The following is a 23,230-nucleotide window of genomic DNA, read 5'->3' as shown; positions in this document are numbered from 1 at the left end:
ATTAATATTGATGTTTATATCTCTATCTTATAGCTGTAGCCATTATGTGTCTCAATATTTTTGTCCATATAGTTTATAAACACCAATATTTCCTTAAAGTTTAATGGGAGATGTGAAGAAAGCTGATGGTTAGTTTTGGTAGAAAATTATTATTTACAGTCAGAGCACGAAATATATTTTCGAAATTTAGAGGTAGAACATTTAAAATCATACTCAAGGATATTAAAAAAATAAAAATAAATCAGTGTTAAAAGAAGTGAAGTAAAAACCATCTCTGAGGTATTTTGAAAGCAAAAACAACAATTTAAACCAAACTAACCAATGCAATGATATTTATCCCTGTATAAAACAATATTATGACATTCCTGTGAGAAAAGAAACTGAATTCAACGTGTCCCAATACTTTTGTCCACATAGTGTATGACTACACTAACGATATGAGGCTATAACAGAAGGTGTTCGACATTGTCTAATAATGGTTTAGTTTCTGCAATAATCCTGTCACTTTAAAAAAAAAAAAAAAAAAAAAAAAAAAATCCCACTAAGATGAAAGACCTGCACCTTTACATCACAGTGTCCCTTCGTTATTAAGTAATGAACATTAACACACTGCGATTTTTGCTCATCGAGTCTGATTTTGTGTTATTTTCACACTATGGGCCGGATCTACTAAAATCCCAATTTGCGTGTATTAATTTGCATGCGTGTTGGGTTGAACCGCGGTTTGTGGGTGATTTACTAAGAGCGGTTGCATAAATGACAAAAGGTGCAAATGTGTTGGAGACATTCTTATTTAAATAAGGGTTTTGCATGTTTTTGTTGGTTTGCAGCATGGCCAGTTTGCAGAGATGAAAATGCAAAGCTAAATTCGACCCTGTAGAATTAGAGGTGTCGGTAGATGAAGCGAATAAACACTCAAATGAACGACAGCAAAGAAGCCTTATTTGGTCTCATTCAAGGAGTCCTGAGTGTGCGGAAACCTAATAAACCTGACCAACCTGACATGGCATTTAGGACCTCAGACTGCACGTCTGACAAACTGGATTGGAAGATCCCAGCTGTAATAGCTACTGTAAACTGGAATGACCCAAATGCAAACAAATGTAAACTTGACAGGAGTTTTGTCATTGCAGGTATTACGTAACTCCTTCTCGTGGCTCCAAATCTGCTCCGACTTCCTCCAACAGCTTCAAAATGACAAGACTGGATAGGCCAGATTAGGGCTGCACGATACTGGAAAAAACTGACATTGTGATTTTTTTCACTCTGCGATATATATTGCGATATGAAAAAATACTCAGGAGAATATGATATCTGTGTGGTGCCGACGTAAATGGTCAAACAAATTAGTATTAGTTGTGTTTCCTCTCGTTGTGGCAACAATTGTAAGGCACTATCGACACAGAATGTGTTTCAGGATCATCTTTCTTGTAGCTGAAATAATTCCAGATAATTGACGTTGCTTTTCTTTTTGGCTCCGAGTTAGGGATGTAACGATTACCGGTATAATGATAAACCGCCGTAAAATTGCAGGCGGTTAGTATTACCGTTTAAATTCTAAATATCATGATAACTGTGTTTGTTTACCACACTTTTCCAGAGAAAACGTCTATGTAAAGATCTGCTTTTATGTCAAATATTTGAGTATAGTTTTAATTTATTACAATTTTAATTGTATATACCTAATATTTGGAACCAATATTCACTTTTAAAGTCTTTGGAAAGGTTCATTAAGCATCTTTTGTTATTTATGCAATAAATTATATACATTTTTCAAATTGGATTTTACATTTTTTGGTGTGTTTTCTGTCCTTTTATGTTTTTATAGTAGGTTAAAGTGAAAAAATAATAGGTAGATAATATAGATGAAGTTGTGCTGAAAAAAAAAAAAGATGCCAAACATGGGTATAGTAAACATTTGTTTATATAGTATATAAAGGCAAAATCAAAAGTACTGAAAAACGGAAAAAATAGGCTCAGACCACTAAGGGTTAATACTTGAATGTTTCTGCAACAGAAGGTACATTGTACCAGTTATTTCATTTGTTTGTTTGTTTTGTTTTGTTTGTTTTTTTCAAAATACAACTTGGTTAAATTATTTCCGTGTGTTATCAGTACTTTTTGAACATTTTGAGCACAATTCCAACAGTACCGCGATAATAATGGTAACCGTGATAATTTTGGTCACAATAACAGTGATATGAAATTTTCATATCGTTACATCCCTACACTGGTCTAATATAATGCGGACACTCTTCTCTGCATATTGTTTATATTAGGACTGGTTTTCCTGGTGTCCAAATATGTCCATAGTCATATGACAGATGGCTCTTCTGTTCACGCTCATGACATTTTACCACCTAAATAATAAACTCAATTGGCAGTAATTAACGCAGCTACATAAAAGTCATGTATATATTGATAAATGAGCCCTTGAGCAAGGTGGTAAAGCAGCAGCACTGGCAGCTACAGAAGTAGAAGAGTAAAAGGATTGAGGTATTGATAAGAGAATTTGTATCAAGGGAATCTTTACAGGGTGGATTGCATTAAAGAATAATGATAAGGTCTGCGATAGCTTGATATATAGAGATGTATCCAACCCCTGTACAGCTGTGCAGCGTTGTTAAACGTTACCGAAGCTGTAGTTTTAGCGAGGAGCAGCAGCGTTAGTATAACACGGTCTATGTTTGGCTGCAGCCGCAATCAGCACACCATCACAGAGCCATTTATCTCGATCAGCTCGGAGCCAATGCAGCCAACATATCAATTTACCCTCGCTTGAAGGTCAATTAGATATGTGTGTGTGTGTATGTGTGTGTATGTGTGTGTAAATGCATGGGTCTCCGGGTGCCTGTGATCATGTGCTCATCTGACCTGATTGGCAACAATGACCGATTCGATCTGGCCGTCTCAGCCTCTTTCATGATTGAATAATTCCCAGTTTTGACCCGGACAAGATGGACTGCTATCTTTATGCGCAGTCGCTTATTAGTGAAGGTAATTAGTGGTTCTTTACTGGCTTCCCTCCCATGCATTCCCACAGTTATTGAGCGGACGTACCGGTACTTAAAGCCTGAAGTGGTAAACATCGGCGAAGGAGAGAGAATTAGAATTTCATATATAAGCAGAGAGAGTACATAAGGACTCATTAACTTGAACGCCGTTTGTTTTCCCGATCTGTGCTGTATGTCGCACTGAAGAACAGCAAAACAGCTAAATACAGCACACAGTATGGATAGGGGTTTGTACTGGCAAGAATCTGGTGATACGATACAAATCACAATACTAGGATCACAATATGATAAATCACAATATATCACGATACTGTTAAAAAGGCAATTTTTTGTTTGTTTCTTTTTTTCATTTCCTTGAAGAATTGAATTACACCAGAAATCTGCACAAATACTAAACACATTTTTATTTGATCACAACAGGAGCTAATGCTATATCACAAAATTTTCCTGTGTTCAAATTTAAATTCTGTTTTACAGATGTTACAGTTTAAGATCCTGTTCAAATGTTCATATTCCAGTAGTTCAGAACTAACATCAGAACATTATTTTTGTGCAGTCGCAACACAGGAACTACCATCTGCCTCTCAGACAGTAAAAAGTGCTTTTAGGATGCTTCAAATAACCATTATTGAATAAAACAGTGTTAAACAATAATAAATAAAATCTAAACAAAAAAGGAAAACAAAAATGAACCTCTGAAATATCTGCATTTCAGTGAATATCTAAAATATCTATACACTACTTTTTAATATTGACACAGTATTGTGCAATTAAATATCGCAATACATTACAGGGCCGATATTTTCGAACACCCCTAAGTATGGGACCCATCTATTTCCTGTCAACAAAATCTACAAAAATCCCAAATTACTACAACAATCTAGGTATGGTTGATCATTTACTCTCTTGAAACAAAATTATTTTTCTTTTTTTTTCACCAACCCATAGAAATGCATCCGCTTTTTCCCTAAAATGGTACATCAAGGAATGGATTGAATACTGTGGTTCAAAACAGACATATTGCTTCATTAGTCACTTTTCCATTGGACATCTGCGCAAAACGTTACCGATACCTACCAAATGTTGAAAAAACAGAAGTGCGTAATGTTGGTTTTTCCATTAAATCACAAATTGCCATGATTTGTTTATTTATTAGCGCAAGATGACACGAGACGTCATTCCATAAACATGGCAATAAATGTAAATATGGTGTTGATTTACAGATATATTCATTATTATTATATATTATCCATCTATCTCGTACTAAATTTAAAAATGATTGGGTTTCCTGGTGTGTCCACACATACCCCGACATGTTTCTTCTTCTTCTTCTTCGCTTGTTGAAATGTATGTCAACATCCGTTTTTTTAAGTCACCTGACTCTAGTTACAAAAAAGATCTTTCCATTGCAGTTTTGCGTAATATACCATTTGCGCTACGGTCGAAGAACCACCTCTTACCAGCGCAAAAACTTTTAATTGAAAAATGAGACTTTTGGCAAAATTGTTGTTTTTCCATTTGGTAAATATTTTTATATACAAGATATATGTATTTGCGCAATTTGAGGGTCAATGGAAAAGCAACTACTGTTAAAGTAGTATTATTAGTAGTATTGGTTGTAATAGTAGTAGTAGTATTGGTAGTAGTAGTAATAGTAATAGTAATAGTGGTATTGGTAGTAGTAGTAGTAATAGTAGTAGTGGTATTGGTGGTAGTAGTAGTAGTAGTAGTAGTAGTAGTAGTAGTAGTAGTAGTGGTATTGGTGGTGGTAGTAGTAGTAGTAGTGGTATTGGTGGTGGTAGTAGTAGTAGTAGTAGTAGTAATAGTAGTGGTATTGGTAGTATTGGTGGTGGTAGTAGTAGTAGTAGTAGTAGTAGTAGTGGTATTGGTGGTGGTAGTAGTAGTAGTAGTAGTAGTAATAGTAGTGGTATTGGTAGTAGTAGTAGTAGTAGTAGTAGTAGTAGTAATAGTAGTAGTGGTTTTAGTAGTCGTAGTAATAGTAGCAGTGGTATTGGTAGTAGTAGTAGTAGTAGTAATAGTAGTAGTGGTATTAGTAGTAGTAGGAGTAGTAGTAGTGATAGTAGTAGTCGTATTGGCGTTGGTAGTAGTAGTAATAGTAGTAGTGGTAGTAGTAGTAGTAGTAGTAGTAGTACTAGTACTAGTACTAGTAGCCCAGTGGTAATGCTAACTGCTGCACTACTGTATCAGGTATTTATTATTAATCTTTGGTACTTTTAACCTTATGCTGATCAAATTATTTCTCAACTCATCAATTCTCACAGTACAATAGTGCAGCAGGTTCTTTAGGTGCAATCGATCATGGACTGTTTTGACCTTTATCCAAGTGTCCTCTCACCTTTCAAAACAGACAGATCCACAGACTGGATGTCTGAGAGGATGAGATAACGACGGACTGAATAATAGGCGTCCTGAAAATGAAAAGGCGAGCAGAGTAAAGCTGTTGATCGATGGATGACGGCAGATTTGTGGAGACAAGGGCCCCGAAGTGGTCTGCTGAGAGACGAGGCTGAGAGAGAGCGGCTTTACTCTGAGCCGCTCTTGTATTTATTTTATTTTCACCGGCCAAGGTGGTGCATGCATCCATCGCCGTGGGAAGAAGGCAGGGAGAGCGCCGGCTTTGGCTCGGAAAATAGAGGACAGAGGGGAGGAGATGAGGAGATGAGAGGGGCTTTGGCTCCTCTGTGGATCTCCGTGGCGGCTGCTGTTACGCTCCTGTTCTCCCCAGACATTTGCTGCTCATTTTTCTCTCATATTTTCTGCTCTCTGGGTGTGTTTGTGTGCAGCAACAAGACTCACAACAGTTTCAAAGTGACAGCAGAAGGGTGGATGTGCTTTGAAATATACAGTAGCAGCTGTGGTGTCACATAGAAACCACCGCTCCTTTAGTGTCGGATAAAGCGCAGTCGGCTTCATGACAGGTCAGATCACAGATGTAGTGTTATTTACTTCCAAATAATCATACTTACATCATCTTCCTGTAAAGCCCGGGCCACTTATTAATGCAAGATCAGCGGTAAAGCATCTATTGATCACTTCTGCTGTGACTTTTAAGATGATATGTGGCTTAGCATGAGAATAAGCTTCTGCAGTGACAGGGTAGGTTCTGTCTGACAGAGGCCTGTACAGTGACAGTCTCATTTACTATCTCACGATTAGGGATGTAACGATTACACTGGTCAACAACAAATTTATTGTTTAAGTTTTTTGAGCTGATTTAGGATAATTTTGGTGTGCTGAATCCAATCCTTTCTGAACTATGCTACATATTGGCTTTTTAACATTTTTGCTTACATTTATGGGCATTTTCACATCATATGATACAAAATTCTTTCATATTTCTTGCAATAAACGAGTTCTGAAGATTTTACTTTTTATGATTAATGGTTTTTTTTTAATATTACAGGTGAATGAAATGGCTTCGACTAGAAGATCTTGCAAAAATAAGCCTGACGTATTCTGCTACATCTGCGGTGAATACACCATTGTACCTAACAGGAATCCTGTTAGAAAATGATTTTTTTTCTCTTAAAACCTATTTTGGGTGAGAACTATATAAAAAATCAACTGATAAAGTCACAAAAATGTAATCAATTTTATGAGAGGATCAAATTTTTCAAAATCAAATTAGCAAAAAAACCTGACCTGAGAAAAAAAAAAACAAAAAAAACCCTGACCTGAAAGCGGTGGATAATGGATGGATGGATGGATGGACCTGACCTGATTGAGAAAAATGGAATTATGCATTTTAAAACATTTCCCTGTGGTCCACATAAACTGTAAATGCTATGTTTGGGTCTGAATTCTTCATTAATTCAACTCCACAGGTCCATCTTCAACCCTATTTATGACTAATGACACCAGAAAGGTCATTTTGGGCCACTTCAGGCTAGGGCTGAACGATATGGACAAAATTTCATATCTCGATATTCATGTCAGATATATCGATATCGATACGATATGACTACAGGTTCAGTGAAAGCCAAGCATTTTTCAGAAAAATACCAATATCATAATACAGAAGAATGTGGAAAGTGCAGTTTTATTTATAAGAACTCACTGCCTGTCATCAACATTAACATAAAGTACGAATAAATGAAATTTGTTGTGACTTCCAGAGCTGTACATGCAGGGCGAGCACAGGGGAAATCTATATCATTTATATCGTTGCTTTTTTAGCTTACAGGCCGACAGGCCGTAAGCTATTGTCGTCATGCGGCGTCCGTCGTCGTTGTCTGTCGTCATCTGTTGTCGTCTGTCGTTCGTTACAAAAATTTCAATCGTCTTCTCTGAAACTACAATTCTGATTGACTTCAAACTTGGTATACAGCTTCTTTATGATGATGTCAACACAAGGTATTGAAATTATTTTGATCCGAATCTGATTCTGGATTTGGTGCGACTTTGAAAAAATTTCCCATTATAAGAGATAGAAAGTGGATTGATCCAATAAATCAGTAAGTATCAATGATATCAAGTTGGAATTTGAATTTTTTACAGATCTGATTGGAATATGACCAAAACATGGGCTATTTCTGTAATAGAATAAATACACAGAACTGGGTGATAATAAATGGCATCTGGATACATTTCCCAAAGCTTTTAATTTGGCCGGTAAACTACAGGGCCATTGGTCCTATTTTCAATATTAATATCTTGAATGTTCACATCTAGATATCGATACGATAACGATATAGCTTTCAGCCCTACTTCAGGCCCCACCCCCTCCAGGTTGTTAGCTGTGCTGCTCTGTCCTGTTCAGCCACTTGTATTCGTTAATTCAACCAACAGCTGAACATTTCAGCTAATCAGCTCCAAGTTTGGACATATTTTCAGTGAGGACTACAACCGCTGCTGCTGACAAACAATTATGGAGTACTCAGAGTAATGTTCATTAGAAGTCTTGACTTTATATGTGCAAATGTCATGACGTAACTTGTTATAGATATAACAAATTAAGAAGGAACTAAAAGGGGTTGTAGAAATCAACTCGATTTTTGACTAAATTAACCCTTAGAGGACCACGGTCACAGCACTGGGACTGAATCTCATGACATTTTCAACACGTTGTAGTGTCAGAGGTCGGTCACGTAGACCACTGGGGACAATTTCATTCAAACGTGCGGACTTGAAACACTTTCCTACTTTTTATTTGATGTTCACAAAGCAAATGTAACTGGAGATATGACGGTTTGAATCCAGAGCAAACAAGCGATATAGCGTTATTATAGCGATATAAAGCAAGTGTTATATTTCTGACCACATCTTCGTCATTTTTTGTCCTTTTTCAAAACAGAAAAAACTGGCCAAATCTACAGATTCTAATCTATAGACTGCATTAGCATTTCAGGTAAGGATGAGAATGACCCCCACCTGAACCGGATGTGGAAACCAGGAGGACCGGGGGGGCAGATGAAAAAACCAGAGAAAACACCTATGTAAAGATATGCTTTTATATCAAATATTTGAGTATAGTTTTAATTTATTACAATTTGAATTTTATATACCTAATATGCGGATCCAATATTCATTTTTAAAATCTTTGAAAAGGTTCTTTAAGCTTCTTTGTGTTATTTATGCAATAAATTATATACATTTTTCAAATCGGATTTTATATTTTTTGTGTTTTTTTTCCTTTTGTGTTGACATAGTAGGTTAAAGTGAAAAAATAATAGGCAGATTAGATAGATGAAGTTGTGCTGAAAACACAGATACCAAACATGGGTATAGTAAACATTTCTTTATATACTATATAAAGGCAAAATCAAAAGTATTCAAAAATGGTCAAAATAGGCTCAGACCCTTAAGGGTTAATACAAAGATAACTTTGTAGGGTTCAAATTCAAATTTTTTCAACTATTACAGTCCCCAAAGACACAAATAAATGTACCAAAGATTAATAAAAGTGGGTTTAGCAGAATATGACCCCTTGATCACATTTAGTGAAAGGGCGACACGGTGGTGCAGTGGCTGGTGCTGTCACCGCACAGAAACTGCCCATAGGTGTGAACTGGTGATGGGCTGTTCGTCTCTATATGTCAGCTGTGCAATGAACTGGCAACATGTCAAGGATAAAGCGATTGAAAAGATGAATGAATGAACACAAAGGGTCCGGATCCTTCTGGTTGTGAGGTGGAAGTGCTAACACCACTACACCACCGTGGTGCCCATGACAAGTGACAAATGTTGTTTCAGCTGATTTCAATAAATCAAACCAGTTTAAGATTTAACACCAGACTGGACATGCAAAGCTATTAAAGGTGGGTGCAAGATGTTTTCCTGGAGCATTTTTTTACTATATTGCTTAAAATCCCCTTCACACCCTGATTACAATCAATCAATTAAATGCTCTAACACAAAAATAAAAAAAAAACTGTAGTCACCTGTGGAACGGACAGGACTGAAAAAACACCATCCAATCATTTTAAGCACCCAATTGAAATGATTGAACGATGAAATGTCTATCAAACTCAACTGCCACTTGTCCCTCCCCCCTCTGTGTGTACCCCTCTTCGTGCATGAATTGTGCGTTCTCAGAGGTTTGGAGCACTGGTACAGGAAACGAAGCCAGAGCCAGAGCTTGGCTATATTAGTTAAATTAGGATGGAAAGTTCACCGGCAAACTGTTTTGTCACTAACATAAATCAGTAGGAAATGTAACGTTAGTCACATAGGTATGAACTGGGGCTGTTCTGTAAGAGCAGGGGGGTGGAGGAGACTGAATGAGGTATGCATGGATCGGAGCCGGGGCCGGGACTGGGTGAATTGTTGCTGTGCAGCGCTGGTGAACCCTTGAGAACAAGCATTGCTCATGCCAGTGCTCTGGAGGCGTGGCTTCGGGGGGGTTGTCTGAAGAAAGGGGTTTGGACTTTTGATTTGAGTATTTTCAAAATGTAGCTTGCTCAAACTCATACCTCACCTTTAAACGACCAAACTCTAACATCAACATTTGCTTATTTTAGTAAAATGGCCTTGGACATTGACCCTCTGAACACTAACATTTTTCTAACATTTTACTATACCCATGTTTGGCATCTTTTTTTTTCAGCACAACTTCATCTATCTCATCTGCCTATTAGCTGTTTTAGTTCCTTCTTAATTTGTTATATCTATAACAAGTTACGTCATGACATTTGCACATATAAAGTCAAGACTTCTAATGAACATTTCTCTGAGTACTCCGTAAATGTTTGTCAGCAGCAGCGGTTGTAGTCCTCACTGAAAATATGTCCAAACTTCGAACTGATTACCTAAAATGTTCAGTTGTTGGTTGAATTAACGAATACATGTGGCTGAACAGGACAGAGCAGCACAGCCAACAACCTGGAGGGGGTGGGGCCTGAAGTAGGGCTGAAAGATATACCGTTATCATATCGATATCTAGATGTGAACATTCAAGATATTAATATCAAAAAAGCAACGATATAAACAATATATATTTCCCCGTGTTTGCCCTGCATGTACAGCTCTGGAAGTCACAACAAATTTCATTTATTCGTACTTTATGTTAATGTTTATGACTGGCAGTGAGTTCTTATAAATAAAACTGCACTTTCCACATTCTTTTGTATTATGATGTTTGCATTTTTCTGAAAAATGCCTGGTTTTCACCAAACCTGTAGTCATATTGTATCGATATCGATATATCTGGCATGAATATTGAGGTGTGAAATTTTGTCCATGTCATTCAGCCCTAGCCTGAAGTGGCCCAAAATGACCTTTCTGGTGTCATTAGTCATAAATAGGATTGAAGATGGACCTGTGGAGTAGAATTAATGAAGAATTCAGACCCAAACATAGCATTTATAGTTTATGTAGACCACAGGGAAATGTTTGAAAATGCACAATTCCATTAAAAAAAGTTTAAGTTCACCTGTTCTCCACGTACCATGTGGGTTTCCTCTGGTTTCTATTTAATACAAGTACATATAGGTTAATTCTCCTGTCAGTGCCCCTGACCCTGATACCGATGAAGATCTGGAGTTGGTCCTCAAGCACCTTCAGTGGAAGCTCTCTGCTCCTAATGTGTGCTCTGTGCTAATGGTAATTGCTAATTATGCTATTGCTGATAAAGTGCTCTTTATCAGTAACCCGATGACTTGATGACATCAGCATCATTGTTGTCATCAACTTGTTTTGCATCAGTAATAATCACCATGACAATATTATGAACATAATAATATAATAATGTTATGTTTTATTTGATCATAATCAGAGTAATGGAGCTGATAGTATGAAACAAATTGAAAGTGATCCTCCTTGGCAGCAACATAGAAGATCACATTTAATCACACAGAGGGTAGATGCGCATAGTGAACATTATGTTAATTAACTAATTAGATCATGCACTTTTTGCAGTGACTCAATAGACTAAAACTCCACCAATATGGTAACATGGCAGATTTGAAGTTAACACAGAAAAGAGCTGAAAAAGAATGCAACATGTAAACATGTGGCAATGATTGTGTGTTGCAATAACCAACAAGGAGACCGTGTGTCTGAGTATGTACTTCAGTTCAACTTAGCATCAGATATGATTTAATAAACATTTCTCTGGCTACAACATTCATTACATTAGCACAACAGGTTACAGAAGGCGACAAATGGTCAAGTACTTATATATGTTTCAGAAAATAGGCTGTCAGTTGTGATCATTCACCCTCTCAAAATGATGCCACGCTTGTATTTCCTGCTCAGTGAACGTAATTAAAAAATAACCAGCTTTGTAAACAATGTGTGTGACTGAGAGATTGAGTCTTGCCACTTCTGTAGAGACAGAGGGTGTTTTGTTTCTCATAACGTCGTCTCTTTAGGGCTGAACACAGGTGCAGCAGTTCAGTGACAGGTGGGCCTCTACTTCTGCTACAGCTTCATTTCCGTATATCTCGGTGCTGAATTGTCAAGAAGCCGTTCCCCGTGTGCAGACAGTGTGTATGAGGACCAAGGGGAGAGCTGCATATCACTGCTGTGCATACAAAAGTGACACAGCGGTACCCAGGTGTGACAGCTTCGGAAGTCTGCAGGCTAACATGATTTGCTCCAGGACAGAAAACGGATACGGTCCTGAGAGTGTTTAAGCCCTCAACACCTGGGTCTCAACACCGTGTGATTGTTTGTTTAGTTGTTTGTGTGGGCGCTGTGTCGCAGGAAGATGCATGCTTGCATATTCAGTGAAAAATATAAAACCTCCTGTGACTTTTTTTGAGCAAAATGTTGGATGGCTTTTCTCAGGAGAGTATCGACAGAAAGCTGTTTTTATACTGAATGCAGATGTCATGTTTTTGTGGTAAATGTGAAGTCTTTTAGTTTACTTACTTGCATAGTGCGATTTGTCACAAAAAACAGAGGGGGGGATTTTTTACCTCCGCCAGAAGGTATCGTGATCACTTTGCTTTGTGTGCGCGCGTGCATGTTTGCTTCTTTGTTAGCAAGATAACTCAAAAAGTTATGGACGGATTTTCTTGAAATTTTCAGGAAATGCTGATACTGGCACAAGGAAGAAATGATTAAATTTTGGTGGTGATCGGGGGGGGGGGGGGGGGCAGATCTGTCTTTGCAGAAGTCTGCGCTCTCCGAGTGCTTTTCTTGTTTTTTTGTTTTTTTTGTCAACTGATGTTTAGGATTATCCATAAAGCAGATAATCAGGAACACACTAATACATTATTTATTGATTCTGGTGGTCAGTGGTTGGTGTTAAACTCTGAAATTCTCTTTATAATGAGTTGAAGGACTGTAAAAACATATTCCAACTGAAAAAAGTGTATAAAGAAAGAACAATGAGATTATATGAACAGTTATAAGTTTTACATTTGGCTTCGTATTTGTTTTGTATCTTGTGACATATTTATTTACTTGCTTTGGACTGGTAAAATGTTTTTGCATCATTTCATCAGGTTTATATTTACCTATGTTTTGTACTTTCTGGATATGTAGTTTTGCACTTGGTTTTGTATTCATTTGGTACTATCTTTGGATGTATTTAGTTGGTTTGTCTGACTTTATACAGTATGATTTTATAGCTAGTTGTGTATGGCTAACCATTAAGGCTATTATTATTTAGAAGGGGGCAGGAAATATAAGATTTTCTTCATCCTGCTCCTTTTCAAGCATGGGTGTGTACATGTTTGTTACTTGATGATTATTGAATGTTACTGATGAAATGCACAACCATGAAATAAATAAATAAATAAATAAATAAATGTTGGCAAGAAATGAAAGTGAAACTTTACACTCTTTCAACGTCCAACTCCCGGGTTTTATGCCTCTCTTAAACAGCAGATCTTACTCAAAAAAATGCTGGGCACCATGAGTTTGTCACGTTTCCCCCCCCCCCCCCCCCCCCCTCTTTATGGCGCCCCAGTGCATGGGGACATTAGCAAATTCGGTTCAGGTGAACGTTAGTGCCAGTAATGTAGGATACAGGTGGAAGAAAACCGTCACAACCTGCCTGTCATGTCAGTGGGTTGGTTTTCCCCCTCAAGGATGAAATTCATTGAGTAAAAACAGGGATGTAAAAACCAGGGGGGGTTTGATCCTCCCCATCCCCCCCAACAAATCGCACCTTGCTCATTTGTATTCAGTGTACTAGGCAGAAATGAAGGAATAGGATGTGAAAAAAAAAAAAAAAAAAAAAAACAGGGTGCGTATTCCAGCAGGCGTAAATGCACATAGCGCAATGGCATCATGAGGCTGCTGTCAACCCTCGCCGTCACGAAAAATTTCAGACAGGGGGGTGGGGGTATGGTATGGCCGAAATAAAAATTTGTGGTCTTTACGCATGGTACCACCCCTGTGCACCATTTTTTTGGCCATGCTTTTCAAAAATTAATCATGCAAAGTACAGGTGCACGGCAAGGTTATTAGGTTTCTCTTTTCCCACTGGGTTTTGGAGTTTTTCCTTGCTGAAAAAGAGGGTCTAAGGACAATGGATGCCCAGGACATGAATCCATTTCCTTCATCTGCTGTTTATTTGACTTGTTTGTTTTCATATCCACCTGCTGCAATTCTGTAAAGCCGTGGGAGGCAACCTTGTTGTGATATAGGGCTGTACAAATAAAACTGAATTGGACTGAACTGAATTATTATCGTTAACGAAATGACAAAAACTAGAATTGGAAAAACATTTTTGTTAGCTGAAATAAATAAAAACTATAATTAAAAGAAAAAACGATAACTTACTGAAACTGTATTGTGTGCTTACAACTAAAACATATCCAATCCAACTTTATTTATAAAGCACTTTAAAACAACCACCGTGGACCAAAGTGCTGTACAGAAGAATAAAAACACAATACAAATTAATCTAAGCATTAGGGCTGCACGATTTTGGCAAAAAATAAAATCCCGATTTTTTTCCCCTAAAAACTCGAGTTTCGATTTCAATTTTTGGGTAAAACTACAATAGACAACAGAAGTCAGCATGTCGTTTTTGTGAGCAGCCCACAATGCAAGCCACTGCTCTGACCTCAAATCTGTGATGGTATCGTGATGAACCTACAGAAGTTTTTTTTTTCTTCATTAAATCTTTATTGAATGAAGTAGAGTATACAAACAATGTATACAACAAGAAAATAAATCAAGTTTGCCAGGGGGAATACACTACAATAAAATGTCATCAGAGCAGATACTGATGGTTTTTTATAGCCTTTTTGTTTCCAGGTTTATCTAACAGCTTTAAATAACGTTCAACATGTTTAATAAAAGTAAATAATATTTGGTTTTGTGTTCCAGAACGTACATTTGTGAATGAAAAATTTAGCAAGTAAGATGAAATCGATTTGACGATTTCCCGTTTTTAAAAATCGTCCTTATTAAAAAATCCGATTTTGATTTAAAATCGATTAATCGTGCAGCCCTACTAAGCATTAAAAACATTCAAATCAAACAAAATAAAACAAAGTAAAATATAAAAAACAGAAACAAAATGTCAACATTGCACAAGTGTTAAAAGGCCAAGGAGAACAGGTGGGTTTTAAGAAGAGATTTAAAAATGGGCAAGGAGGAAGCCTGTCTGATGTACAGAGGCAGGTTGTTCCACAGTCTGGGACCAGCAGCAGCAAAGGCTAAAAAATTATGGATTAAATATTCTTCTTTTTTGTCTTTGTCAGTGTTGGATTGATACGAAATCGATTTATTTCACTGGAGCAATTTTAGCTGGTGGCACCATACGACACTTCACGGTCCGTCACTTTTTGTCACTTGTGGCTTAGAGTCGTCTTCTGAACCCCACTCTACCTGGAAACATGCAGACTAAAGTTGGGAGAAAGCAGCAGAGTCCTGTATGGGATTTATTTGAATACGACGGTGAGGAAGAGAAAAGATATGATAAAACTAAAACTAAGCATTTAGAAAAAAACAAAAACTAATACAAGATAGCAAACCTGCTGTAAAAACTTAATTAAAACTAACTGAATAAGTTAATAATAAGAAGTCCAAACTAAATAAAACTAAACTATAATGAAAAATCCAAAACTATTATAACCTTGGTGCATGGCTCACTGCCTAATACACTGCTTGTATTTCAAGATGTTGGAAACAAATGGAAAATGATGGCAATAAGTCCATCATTTCTTAAAAATCATCAGGCAAAAAGCATTTTCACTTTTCACATGAACACTTTTTTTTATTGATTTATTTCAAATATGGAAATGATACAAGCTTCCTGATTGCAACTAATTGACTTCTTTCCGCAACATTATATAGAAATGAAAAATCAAGGAAGCAAAAAATAATTATACGCTCAAAAAAAAAAAGAAAAAGAGTCACATTCAGAAAGGAGTGAGAAGAAACATAGCTTTTCAGCTCTCACCCCTTTGTCTACACTTCAGTTGCTAGTCTACTGTTGTTTCGATTGGCACATTTGTTACTTGCAAACACATTAGTAAGTGAGTACAAACCTACAAACTGAGCAGTCAAAGGAACAGCAGACCATCCATCCATCCATCCATGGTCTAAACCTTTGCTGATCCATTCAATAAGAAAATAATAGCCACGTAAAGGCTTGATAAACATGAGAAATGTGGCATCAACAAAACAAACCTGATTTGAGGCTGATATATCATTTATATTAGGAGTATTTTTGGATGCATTGATGATCAAAAGCCTTGAATTAATGTGACAAATATCTTTATCTGTTCTTTTCCCAGCAGAACAGAGTACTTAGCACGTTCAGTTAGCATTTATCTCAACACTGACGCTTGAAACTATATGATGTAATATTGTCTACGTATGTTCAGCCCTCATCCAGAACTATTTTCAGTTGACAGTGTGTGTTCACCGAGGACATTTTTGCACCAACGACATTGTGCACCGTCTGTTCACTTCATAGAATTTGTACAGAAAAGAGTGCAAAAACAGCTGCTCGCCACTTACTGCAGCATCATATGTACCTGAATGCAGTTTGAGATGCTGCACATACACGTGTCTATGTGCATGGAGTATCTGAAATGAATAATGGAATGTGGAAAATATGGAAATATGATGTGTCTATGTTTTATGTATTAGTCTAAGGATGCTTAGTTTCCTCGTTGGCCCACAGAGTGATGTTTAAATCATGTGTTTTATGTACTTTGTAATTTATTATCAAAGCCTGTTTCCATCATATTCCATCATCATATTTTTTACCTGACGTGTCAGTTATTCCACCACAAGTGAAGAAGACATTTTTTATTTAACGCTCATTAGTTGCTTTTCCATTGGACATCTGGGCAAAACTTTACCGATATTTACTAAATATGGAAAAAACAGAAGTATGTAATGTCGGTTTTTCCATCAAATCTCTAATGCAATGATATGTTTATTTATTATCACAAGATGACATAAGAAGTCATTCCATAAACATGTTGACAAATGTAAATATGGTGTTAATTTACAGATATATTCATTATTGTATATTACCCCTCTATCTCGTACTAAATTAAAAAATGATTGGGTTTCCTGGTGTGTCCACACATGCCACAACATGCTTCTTCTTCTTCTTCGCTTGTTGTAACGTCTGTCAACATTCGCTTTTTTAATTCACCTGACTCTAGTTGTGAAAAAAGGTCTTTCCAGTGCAGTTTTACATGATATACCATTTACGCTACGACCGAAAAAAAAAACACTTCTTGCCAGTGCAAAAACTTTTAATTGAAAAATGAGACTTTTGACAAAATTATCGTTTTCCCATTAGGTAAATTTTTATGCACAAGTTATATTTGTGCAATTTGAGCGTCAATGAAAAAGCGACTATTGAAATGCAGAGTAAAAACATCTTTAAAAAAAATCTTGATTCTTCTTATCATTTAGGTTAGGGCTGCACGATATTGGAAAAAAAGGACATTGCGATTTTTTTTTAACCCTGTGATACATATTGCGATATGAAAAACTACTCAGGAGGCTATAATAGCTGTGTGGTGCCGACGTAAATGGTCAACCACATTAGTTGTGTTACCTCTTGTTGTGTATACAGGTGCAAAGACACTATCGACACAGAACACGTGTTTCAGTATCATCGTTCTTGTAGCCGAAATAATTCCAGATAACTGATGTTGCTTTTCTTTTTGGCACCAAGTCTTCGGTTTTGGTGATTTTCTCTTGTTTGTTGCTCATTTTTCAATGTTGTTACCAGCGACTCACTCCATGAGCAGGGGCGTGGTCTGCTTCAGCAAACTGATTAAGAACAATTGTGATTGGTGGATCGCTGTGCGCAGTGTGTATCAGGTACCCAGATAGAAATTAGACAGTGGTGTAGTCCAGGGTATATGGCGGTAGACGGGGTATACCTACTTATTTTTCAGTCTTCATTGTGTATACCCACTTCTAAATCCCCCTGATGTGCACCATTCACTAGTATCTGAGCCAAATTGTCCATGTTTTCCCCTAGGATGGTGAAGTCATGACCCGCCCTACTCTGCCTCTAATTGGCTAGTACTTGGTACCTTCACTGATTAGACTGGCTAACTTTAGGCATGAGGACTTATGAGCCAATCAGAGGCACAGTAGGGCGGGTCATGCCGAGGAATATATTGCTAATTTAGCGCCAGAGCCAGAGCTCTGCTTAGCACTGTCCACTTCTGGAACCTGATTGGACACCTTAGGTGGCAGTCCCACCCCAGTTGATTGACAGGTCACTGCACGTCTCATTGAAAGATGTGCGATTATTGGAAATTCGAACAAGAAAGGCAGAATAAACGTCCTTTAAATCAGTGACACATATCGAGAGATCCTACTTTGATGGAATACATAATTCTGAGGTCAGTTTTAAGGTGGTTTCAGAGTGAGTCACTGGTTTAAAGTACTGGTCATATGACTGCACATTTAGAGGAGAAGAGATTTTGTAGCCAATAGTTAAACTGTGTGACTAGGCTAACGTTATCTTATGTTTGCCTCATGTTGAATACATTTCCATTCATGCAGCTGCTTGTGTGCCCAGTAAAACCTACAAACTGCTCCTGATCAAGTCATGATCATTTTATAATAGTGAGCAAATACTACTGATGGATTTTTGGGTAAACTAAATAGAGTAGGCAAGGCAAGGCAGGTTTATTTCTATAGTATATTTCATGTACAAGACATTTCAAAGTGCTTCACAAAAAACATTAAAAGCATTACAGCAGAAGTAATAAAAAGTATAGGCACGAGAGAAACAAGCAAACAAAGTAGTCTTAGATGTCACTGTTTCTAAAACTTTTTCTGGACTACTAAAAAAAAAGGGATGAAAATTGAGAGTATACCCACTTCTCCAGGGACCACTACACCACTGAAATTAGATGGGAACATGTTGAGTTCATTTGCCTCCTACATTGCAGGACCTGCGATGTGACTATTGCGAACATGTACATTGCGACGACTCAGCTCAAACGATATATGGTGCCGCTCTAATTTAGGTGTTAAATTCTTAAAAATATAAATAGTAAACATTCCTACAAGGCTATAAATGACAGTATTAAACCTCAGGCATTTCATCCCTCTCACCCCTCCACGCCCGTCAAACATCACAACATCAATGCCTTCATATGTTAACACAGCTGTGTATGTGCTCCAGTGCCATAGGTTTAACCTTTCAGCATTCTAGCCTTCAGCCTACACTCTCAATATAGGTGACCTTAATGCTCAGTGCCCTACTTTAGTGGACCGTTTATGTGTCTGGGTGTGTATCTGTGAGAATGGGTCAGCCTCTTTGTTCAGAGCTGGAAATACTGGTGGCAGCAGGGTGGGGGAAAAGGGCCGAATGAAAGGAAAAGGGTCTTAGCTAGAGGAATTTTTACCCGTTTTTACTTAATTGCTTTTTTTTTGAGGGGGAAAGTAAAGCTGGGGTGACGGAGACAGAGGATGACGGACAATGGCCTGCAGTCAGACAGTGAGTGACGACCAGCAGAAGTGGAGAGAGACGCAAATGAAAAGTCAGTAGCGTGACAAAAGATGGATGGACAGAGACCCGGAAGAAAGAGATTAAAATAAAGAGAGAAGGGCAGATGGAGATGGAGGGAGAGATTTTTTTTCCTCTTTGACAGCCGTGCTACATCAGCAGTGTTTCTGAACAAAATAGTGCACGATTAATGAAAACTATAGGTGCAATTTGAAACTCAAACACTGATATTTCTCTTTTATTTCTCTCAGTTTCTCCAGTTTGTAAAAAGGGATTTTTTTTTTTTTTAACTGTACAAAAATAAATTGCAACAAATGGCTTTTTTTCTGGTGGGAATACAAGCTCTGGTATCCAACTTGGCTGGCAACACGTTCTGCTGGCATAGGAAACAAGTTAAAGATGCTTTTTCTTGCAGTTTGGATATAAAGAAATGTGCTAGGATTCACTGAGCTGCAACAGTATCAAAGCATTGCTCCATGGTTTTCTACCTTTGAGTACTTAAAGGCTCAATCTGCTTCTTAAGCCGGGATGTAATTTCCTTTCTCCAGGTCCACTTATTTACATTCCTCTGTAGTCAATCTGGTGCAATACCGAGTCCATAAAACACATCCAGTTGTCATTCTGCAACTTTCCAGATGATAATAATGCTGCGTTCCAGGCAACCCGTAACTCGTGTTTTTCCGACCTTCTACTGGTGAAAATGCACTGGAATGTCAGTCAAACCAGTGTCTTCCCATCTGTGAACTCGTACCAGATCGATGTACTCCCAGTTCCGAGTTCTGACGTCACATAGCCCATGAAACAACAATGGCGGCCCTCATGGATGTGGTGTTTATGCAAATTGTTTATTAAAACAAGGTATTGCTCTGACATTATTTATCTGCAAATGTTCTGCATAATCAGCAGCTACTCTAGCATGAGCTAGTTTTCAGTCCATTGAGTGCAAGAATAAGTTAATACCAAATATGTATCCAAATATACAAATAACTTTAAAAAAAAAGGTAGAACAGCTTCTCTTGCCTTATGTGCCATTTTTCCTCCTCTGTTTCCCTCAAATAAGCAAAGAGCAAACACCTTTGGCGATAGAAATGATTGTAAATGAGAATAACATACGGTCCACCATGCTGGTTTGTTTATATTAGGGATGTAATGATTACTGGTATAACTATAAACCGCGGTAAAATTGCAGATAGTTAGTATTACTGTTTAAATTCTAATTATCATGATAATCATGTTTGATTACAGCACTTTTCCGGAAAAAACGCCTATGTAAATATCTGCTTTTATGTCAAATATTTGAGTATAGTTTTAATTTATTATAATTTTAATTGTATATACCTAATATTTGGAACCAATATTCACTTTTAAAGTCTTTGAAAAGGTTCGTTAAGCATCTTTGTGTTATTTGTGCAAGAAATTATATACATTTTTCAAATTGGATTTTGTATTTTTATTGTGGTTTTTGTCCTTTTGTGTTGATATAGTAGGTTAAAGTGAAAAAAAAAAATAGTAGGCAGATGAGATAGATGAACTTGTACTTTTGATTTTGCCTTTATATACTATATAAACAAATGTTTACTATACCCATGTTTGGGATCTTTGTTTTCAGCACAACTTCATCTTTATCATCTGTCTACTATTTTTTCATTTTAACCTACTATAAAAACACAAAAGGACAGAACACACAAAAAATATATAAAATCCAATTAGAAAAATGTATATAATTTAATAATAATAATAATAATAATAATAATAATAATAATAATAATAATAATAAACTTTATTTGTATAGCACCTTTCATACAGAAATTGTAGCCCAAAGTGCTTCACATTGATTGAAAAAATACAATATTAAAATACATTAAGATTTGATTATACATCAAGAGAAAATGAAAATTTATTGCATAAATAACACAAAGACGCTTAATGAACCTTTTCAAAGACTTTAAAAGTTGAAAATTGGTTCCAAATATTAGGTATATACAATTAAAATTGTCATAAATTAAAGCTATACTCAAATATTTGACATAAAAGCAGATCTTTCCATAGGCGTTTTTTTCTCCGGAAAGTGCGGTAATCAAACACGGTTATCACGATAATTAGAATTTAAATGGTAATACTAACCGTCTGCAATTTTACCAGGGTTTATCGTTATACCGGTAATCGTTACATCCCTATCCTCTTCGTAGAAATGAGCACATTCTGTGAGTTAAGTACGGCGATAGAGACATCTGTTAGCATAGAAATGTAGTTAGCTAATGTCAACAAATGACTGTATCCTTAATGAGTCAGTTTTTTGCTGGTAGCCAAACATTTAAAGCTTCCCTAATTAATTACTTTTTACGATCTTCCATGATTAAAATTACCATAGGCTCCGTGTCAGTTAAATTAGATTCGGTCGACCGCAGCTAAGTTTTATGAGGAAGAAAACTTGAGTCAGACTCGAGCGTCATGGTCCGAAGGCCACCGCCCCTGCTCTGGTTTTTTGGTGAATCAGTCCTCTTACTCAGGTCAGTTTACTCAAAGTCTGTGTTGTTTATTAGATGGAAGTGTGGCTGCTAGCAGTGTGAGCGCAGAGTTACAATGGGGTGACATTGCATCAAAGGACGGAGAGTCTATAACGTGATGGAGTCGGAGAGGGGAAAAAAGGACAAATGAGTCTGTTTTAGTCAATCTTTCCTGTGACATGTTGGAATGAGACGGCCTTCCAACAGCACATAAATCACAGGTGTCAAACATGCGGCCCGGGGGCCAAATCCAGCCCGCCAAAGGTTCCAATCAGGCCCCTGGGATGAATTTATGAAATGCAAAAATTACACTAAGATATTAACAATCCTTTTAGTTCAGGTTCCACATTCAATCTAAAGTGGGCGAGACCAGTAAAATACGATCATAACATATAAATAATGACAGCTCCAAATGTTTCTCTTTGTAAATGTAAATATTTTCATGTATTTACACTAAAACAAAGTATAATTTCACCAAAAATGTGAATAACCTGAACAAATATAAATATGATTCAACCTGAAATGTCTTAAGAGAAGTAAGTACAATTTTAACAATATTCTGCGTGTTACTAAATGTTTTGTGTATTTTTTTATATTATAATGTACATGTGTAAATGATAAACTGAGGCAGAATATTGGTAAAATTACAGTTATTTTTTCCAGTTTCTTCATGTTATTCACATTTTTTTGAAAGGGTAGTTTGTAGATGTAAACCTTTTCATAATGTAAATTTACTTTTTTCGCTCTTAAACATAGAGAAAAGTTTGGAGTTGACATTATTTCTATATCATATTATTATTTTACTAGTTTGGCCCACTGCAGATCTAATTTAGCTGAGTGTGGCCCCTGAACTAAAATGAGTTTGACACTCCTGACATAAATGAAATGCCATTGCGCTGCATGATTGTGAACACACGTAAAACAAATGTGGATTAAATAACAGCAATTATCCATCGTAGCTCAATATCCTCCTGAGGCCCAGCAATACATTTTTGTCCTCTATAGGGGACAAGAGTGTCACAGCTTTATTTAGAAAAGAAATACTGTCCACCTCAAAGGACATTCCATAAAAAAATTTAATAAAAATAAAAATTGTATCTGAAAAACTGTTGCATTATGCATTTTCCTATCAAGACAATTACACTGGGTTACAAAAAAATGTTTTTTGCAAGTTGTCTAGATTTTTTCAACTGAATTAGGACCATTTTGCACCGCTAAATCCAAAAATGACATCTGTTTTTCTCAATCAGGTCAGGTTTTTTTGCTAATTTGATTTTGAAAAATTTAATCTTCTCATAAAATCGATGACATTTTTGTGACTTTATCAGTTGATTTTTTATATA

At 36.8% G+C, this 23,230-nt stretch overlaps 1 protein-coding gene across 4 annotated transcripts in view; it reads left to right on the top strand.

The window, feature by feature from the left end:
• ndrg2 (NDRG family member 2) overlaps positions 1 to 23,230 on the top strand; it is an 82,620-nt gene that overhangs the window by 30,081 nt on the left and 29,309 nt on the right. For 2 of the 4 annotated variants that reach the window (XM_030161847.1, XM_030161846.1), the window contains exon 1: positions 20,109 to 20,119. The exons of 1 other annotated variant lie outside the window; for it this stretch is intronic. Coding sequence is in view for 1 of the 3 variants with exons in the window: in XM_030161843.1 (XP_030017703.1) it covers positions 19,344 to 19,371 (28 nt within the window). In the remaining 2 variants the exon portion in view is untranslated. Of the gene's footprint in view, positions 1 to 19,308; positions 19,372 to 20,108; positions 20,120 to 23,230 lie in introns of those variants that run through there. One more of the 4 variants, XM_030161843.1, reaches the window with a different exon arrangement.

This window comes from Sphaeramia orbicularis, chromosome 18 (assembly GCF_902148855.1).
Source record: "Sphaeramia orbicularis chromosome 18, fSphaOr1.1, whole genome shotgun sequence".
Lineage (NCBI taxonomy): Eukaryota > Metazoa > Chordata > Actinopteri > Kurtiformes > Apogonidae > Sphaeramia > Sphaeramia orbicularis.
This window is presented reverse-complemented; position numbering and strand designations above follow the sequence as displayed.